This window comes from Chaetura pelagica, unplaced genomic scaffold, assembly GCF_000747805.2.
Source record: "Chaetura pelagica isolate M959 unplaced genomic scaffold, ChaPel_1.0 scaffold302, whole genome shotgun sequence".
NCBI classification, from domain to species: domain Eukaryota; kingdom Metazoa; phylum Chordata; class Aves; order Apodiformes; family Apodidae; genus Chaetura; species Chaetura pelagica.
In genome coordinates, this window is record NW_009952561.1 from 1,717,033 (window position 1) to 1,723,676 (window position 6,644).

The 6,644-nt window shown below is 55.6% G+C and overlaps 1 protein-coding gene across 1 annotated transcript in view; it reads right to left on the minus strand.

Annotated features, from left to right (window-relative positions):
* SFRP1 (secreted frizzled-related protein 1) overlaps positions 1 to 6,644 on the minus strand; it is a 19,158-nt gene that overhangs the window by 2,207 nt on the left and 10,307 nt on the right. Inside the window, exon 3 of the mRNA XM_009993268.1 lies at positions 6,557 to 6,634. Coding sequence (XP_009991570.1) covers positions 6,557 to 6,634 — 78 coding nt within the window. The remainder of the gene's footprint in view (positions 1 to 6,556; positions 6,635 to 6,644) is intronic.

Consider the following 6,644-nt stretch of genomic DNA (forward strand, 5'->3'; position numbering starts at 1 on the left):
AGCAGGAATTATCAACCAGCAGGTTCAGGGCATGTAGAAACTGCCCAGGTGAACCATAAATCCAGACACAAACTAAGAATTCATACAAATCTCACTCGTGCAAAGCAGCAGAGAGCCAAGGTCAGGCAACACCAAAGAGGACCAACAGGGGGCCGAACATGGGTGAAAATGGCTCGTATAGGACTCTGCTCTTCCCAGCAACGACGCCCTTGCCATCAGCAGACGGAGTCTGAAGTGCTGCCCAGGGAAAGTGCAGCCTGGTCCAAGGACTGCCGAGTGTCCCTGCCTTGCAATGGGGCTGGACACACAGCTCTGGCCTTTTCCACACACATAGAAAAGCAGCACCCGAGGACACGTCTGTTCCCAACTGCACACCCAGCACTGGAGCACAGCACCTCGCCATGGGAGGCAGCCCCTCAGCTTGTGCCTTCCCAGGAACATCAAGGATTTGGCAGTAGGGATCATCGTGCAACTCGCCTGGCATCCCCCTGGCCTCGGGAACACCTCGCCCGGCAGCAGGGACAGGCTTGAGCGGGACAGATTGAGTCTTGGCTCCAGGATCCAACTGAGCTGCCAAAGCAAACAGCTTCCCCTCTGGGAGCCCTGGCTTTTCTGCTCCCCCTGCGCCACACCAAATCCATCTCAGTGCCGAGTGGGAAAAGAGCCAAAATTACCTCCCAGAATCCAGGATGCGCTTGCTTGCACAGACTAAATCACTGCCAGGAGGGAGCTGACCCCAGGAAGAGACCCAGAGGGTTATCCATAGCACACGAGCCTGGGCAGCCTTCCCAGCCCTGCAGCCTGCGGGACGGCCCAGCATCGGCTGCAGCACCCACCCATGCACCCTCACTAAACTGCAATCACATCTCCTTATCTAACACACTCAACACCTTCCTTTTTCACCCAAGCTCCTGCTAATCGAAGTGTGCACCATGTTCCTAAAGATGCTGGCTGCTGTGGGACACCCTTGCTCCCTGTGCTGCAAGCACCTGCAGCCAGGCAGACCACGAATTTCTGAGAACAGGAGCACTGACAGGACCAGAAGCCGACTCCCAGCCATACCATGGGAGAGCTGACAGCAGAGGAGCCCCATTCTCTGCCATCTTGGCAGCGCTGGTGGCTGGCTGCAGCCAGGACCACACATAAAACCAGGAAAGCCCTTTCCAGCCAGGCATTGTCTCAGCTCTGCATGCAACATGCCGAGACGCTGTGCCGGATCCGGCACAGCATGGTGCCCGGACTGTGGCCTCTGGGTGCTGGGGCATGAAGGATCCCCAGGAATGCTGCACACCCCTCTGGAGCATCCGTGCCTCCAGAGATGCAGACAGGGATGACCCTCCCCATCTGTTGGACTGGCCAAGAGGGAGGCTCTCTCTCCTCTCTGCTCCCCAGGGCCGTGGTGCTCAGGGCAGAGGGGAAACATGTACGGCACAGGAAGAGGGTTTAATCTTGTGACATGTGTAACCCCAAAGCTCCTTGTGAGCACTGCTGGTACAGCTGCTCACAGGCGAGTTGTGGCAGGAGCCAACGTCCAGCCGCCCGCTTCAAAGGCTCTTCCCAGAAAACACAGAAGTGAAAGCATTAGTCAGGCTGGGAGGGTGAAAGCAAAACACAAGAAAGGAGATTTCAGGATTTAATTTGGGAGTCAACAGCTCTCAGCCATGTTGTGTTTACAACAGCAGAAAGCCTCCCAGGGTGCTAAACCCACGCCTGCCCTTGCTCAGCCCCAGCATCCAGAAGCTGACGCCGGCCCAGGCGCAAGCCGCTCACCAGCACTTTGCTGCAGCTGGGAGAGCCGGTGCCAAGGGTCCAACACAGGCACTGACCCTCTCACCAGACTGTACCCACTGGCACAGGGAGCTGCCAGCATGAGGATCAGACTAAGCCACAGCATCCTCAAACAGCACATACTCCTGCAGAGAGCCTGTGTGCCCCCGCCTACAGCTATGGACAGCTTTTTCCCATTTTCCCAGGTTTCCCCAGTTTCTCCAGGTTTCCCCAGCTTACCCCTTGCTCCCAACACAACAGTGCAGCATCATCCAGCAGGAGCAGGTCATCAGCAATGGTCAAGTCAGGAAGAGCTGGCCAACACAGGCAGCCTTGTCCCCTCCATGGTCCTCCTCTCCTACAGCCCCAAGCTGCTGGGCACTTCCCACCAGATTGCTCCAGCTCCGGAAGGCCAGGGAGGACATATGAGGGATCAGTAGCAGCTCTGGATGCACAGCAGCCCCATCACCAGCCACAGCTCCCAGAACCCCTGTCAAACCAAGTCAGCAATTTGGCCTCAACTATAAATGGCTCGTATTGGATGGTAGCTCAGTTCCACACTCTGTAACACAAAGAAAGTGGGGAGTGCTGGAGATATAAAAATGTCTTGTTTTATTTCTACTAATACAAAACAGGGTATATGAAAGAGTTTGTTCACTTGCAGTAAAATTACTCTTGGCAACAGCAGCTCCGAGAGCAGCAAAGGCCCCACAGACCTGGTTGGGGTCCAGCCTGACAAAGCACAATTCGTATTTCATCACTTGAAACAATTCTTATCGATGTCCCTACAGCTCCAGCTTTCCAGTCCCATGCCCAGTGCAAGGAAAGAGGAAACCCAGCCTTACAGACAAACTGGGAGCACAATGTTAGTGCCTCCCAAGAGCAAAGTACCCTCCTTCCCAACAGCAGCCCCAGGGCTCCAGGCACTCACCCATGTCCCCGAGGACTGGGCTGTGCAGGCACCCCGCTCACCATGCACCCCACAGGCACCTTCAGCCCCACCTCTCCAGTACACAGGGGCCTGGGACCAGGACACTGTCACAGCTGTTCTCCTGCCTGCAGAGGCAGGGCCCCCACTCCAGCACCTCAGGGGCAGGGAAGGGAACGTGAGAGATGGGAAGGCTCTGCTGTTCCTTCAGCCTCATTGCTCCTTCCTTTAGAAATCACTCAGAAGGAGGAAACCTGCCAGAAGACACATTAGGGCTGTAACAGGAGAAGGCTGCAGGCAAGGAGCTGTCAGTCACGGGAAAAAATAAACAGCATGTATTGATTGCACTGCAGTCTCCAGTGCAGTGAGAGCCCGTTTAGCAGGATCCCCTCAGCCCCCAGAGAAAGGGCAGAAACAATAAATAAAATCACTAAGAGAAACAGAGAGGAATGAACTCCAGGGCCAGCCCAGCCTGCCTGAGGAGAAAGAAACAAACCCTGGCTGCAGCCCAGGGAGGCTGGGGGAAGCTGCGGGGGCATAGCAGAGATCCCACACTCCACTGAGCACCATCAATGGCCCCAGCACGCCAGCCCTGCACCAACACTTGAACTGCAGCTGGCCCACACGTACCTGACCCAGCCCCGTAGCCAGTCTGTGCCCCAGGGAAGGGTCCCTGCACACCTACCAACACCCTCTGTGCTGCTGCAGCCCTGCTACCAGCCCCAGCACCCAGGCAGGTTGGTGGGAAGCAGCACATGGAGCCAGAGCCACAACAGGACCTTGCCACATGCCACAGGGACAGGGGACCACAGCTACAGCCAACAGGTGAGCAGGAAACCAGGAGCAGTGCTGAGGTGCTGGGTGAAAAACATTCTCCCTTTCCGCAAGACACTCGGCTAGTGCTCCCAAGGAGAGGGCTAAGGTGGAGAAGAGGAGGCAGCTCCCACATGCTCTGAAACAGAGACAGAAGAAGCTAATCCCCAAGGGCCCAGGTGCCCTCCACATGCAGGCAGCTTGGCCACAGCAGCAGTGCCAAACGCTTTGCCAGGGCTAAGGGTGCAGGCACATCACTCCCACCACACATGGCAAGCCCCAGCCAAAGCCTTGAGGACAGCTAGATGTGCTGCTGCCCTACAGCCATCTGGCTCCTGGAGGAGCTGCCAAGCTGGCTCAGACCAGCATCCAGGAGCCCACAGTCATCACTGCTCAAACAAACGCAAACTCAGAGTCCTGCTGGCCCACGAGGCTGGTGGTCTCCTGGCACCCCTCTGAGGCCCAGCACCTTGTCCAAGGCCCTCTCCTGGCCCAGAGAAGAAAGGTCTCTTTTCTTTCCAGTCTTCCTGTGGTCAAAGCTGGATGCAGCTCTTCCCTTTGCTGTCCTCAAGACTGACATCACCCCCAGGGCTGTTACACAGCCACCTCCCGCCCTAACACGGCTGCATATCAGCCCTGGGCCAAGCGTTCCTTGTGCCTGGTCTGTAATGAGCCCCCAGGGTGTAAGTGAAACCCACAGTCATGTTACTGCAGGAACTGGTGCAGGACCCACCAGCAGCTGCCCCGTGCAGCACATGTTAATTTAAACATTTATTGTATGTGTCTGGCTTTGATGAGGATCTGTAACGTATCAGCTGCCAGTGTTTACCTTGGTGGATCTGCATGAGAAATATCAGTCTGAATGGTTGGGAGTTTATTTTAGTGCCAGATAAACAGCTCTCCTTGAGAAATCGTCCCATGACAGTAACCCCCCCCAGACTAAACAATGATCCAAGAGCCAGGCACAGTGTTTAGAGGAACTACCTGAAGTCCATGCCTCCTCTGCGGGCTCCTCTCCCCAGCTGGGGTATTCCCAGGAGTACCCTTGTCCTGCCCTTCCTTGCAGGGCACAGGAAAAACCCATATCACATCTCTTCCCTTGCTCCAGCTCCCAGCTGTACAGACTGGGCACATCTGGAGGAAGCACTATGTGCACCCAGGACCCTCCTGGATGGGGAGGGAAAACAGTGATAGAAGGAAGAAAACACCAAATGTAGCTGCACAAAACCTACACTACTGAAAACCCTCTGCTGCTGGCAGAGCACAGGGACCCTCTATCTGGCCACTCACTGCAGAATGACCCTGAGAGCCGCCTGCCAAGAAGTATTTCCATCCTCTGGAAGCTGTCACCACAAAATTTCCCAATAACCAACTTACTCTGTGGGCAAGTCACTGTCTCAAGCTGTTCCACTGAGGCTGTGAATACTTCTGGTTTGGCCTCTGCTCCCTGTTGTGTAACTGTCCCAGAGCACGGGACAGCATTCAGTGGCAGAGGCTGATGACAAGCACGGTTAAGCTTGTCTATTTCCCTTCCCTGCACTTGCCCACCAGCAGGACACCATCTCCCTTGCTCCTGGCACAGCTCTGGGGAGGTGACAGGTATCACAGTGACTCACTGACAAGGGAGCTCCGTGGCTGCCCAGGCAGCACCTCTCACTCCTTCTCCGGGGTGGAGGTCTCAAGCCCAGAGCCCCTGGAGCAGGGTGTCATCTCAGTGTCACCACAATGCAGGCACACAGCCCCTGCCCAAACCAGGTGTGCTGGTCACAGAGGCTGCTCGATCCCTCTGCATCAGCTGGGAAGCTCTCTCCAGTCTCTCCCCATGGATGCAGTGGGGCAGCTTCCAGTCATCTCATTAGACCACATCCCACTCCCAGCCAGGCTGCCATGCGTTTCATGCCTCTGTCGCCCTGACCCAGCTCGAGGGAAGCACATTCCTAGGAAACTGTAACATGGGTTTTCCTGTTGATGCTTTTCCCTTTTAGAAAAAGTCTGCCCTGAACTTAGCGCTTTTGGCATTCCAAATCTGCAGGAGAGTTGAAAATTCATTTCCAGTAGAAAGGGTAGCACACCAACACACAGCGCAGGTTTGGGTTTGCAGTGTGCTCTGGCACAGGGCACATTCAAGTGCTAATCCTCGAGGAATGCACACCTTGTTCAATGTGCCTTTAATAACCTTTTGGGAAAGTTACATACACCCACAAGGATGTCAGAACCAGTTAATTCTGGGTTTGATCTGAGAAAGCAAGTATTTTCCCCAATGACATTTTTTTTAAGTGAAGTTCTGTTTAGCTACGATTGTCTGACTCACTTACTCAGTCGTAACATATTTAGGAAACAGCTTTCAAGTAGCTCTGCATGTTTTAAGCTCACTGCTTGGCCCTAGCTAGACAAGGACTGGCTTTGGTTTTTTACACCTAGACTTGACAAGAGCTGCATAAACTTTGTTAAAAAGAAACCTAGTGGTACAAGCAATCTGAGGGACGGAGAAAGCTAGCTTGCTGCTTCTTGACTGCAGGCAGAGTAAGGGTCCACCCTGTGCATCATTTCTGCAAGCACAAAAGAGGACAGGAACACCAGGATTAAGTTACAAACCCTGAGTTTAGCAAAGACCAGGCACTGCCACCTCTGTGCTGTCCCCAGGCTCCAGACAAGCACCATCTGGTTCCTGGCTCACAGCGAGGCCAAGGGCAGTAATCCCACGCGGCGTTTCGGGGACACTCAGTCCTCCAGCCCGGGCAATGCTGGAGCTGGGGAACGGCTGTCAGGACCCAGCTGCCCTGAGCAGGACACGTTCCAAACACACCCCGTCCTGTCCAGTGCCATCGCCTCTGTGCACCGACACTGACACCTAGAGGCAGGATGGCCTCGGGAATGGCCTCGGGGAGGGGACACGGCTGCCTGCAGGCCATGTGGCCACCCTGCCCGTGCTGGCCGCAGGGCTGGCAGGGTGGCCGGGCATGCAGCGGCCCCAGAGCCAGCTCACGCAGGAGCTGCACTGCCCTGCACCCCCTGCACCCCCTCCCGTGCCCCCGCGCTCCCCCTTACCGAACTCGCTGGCACACAGGTGCTCCACGATGGCCTCCGACTTCATCTCGTTGTCACAGGGGGGACACACAGTCGTTACTGGCAAGCA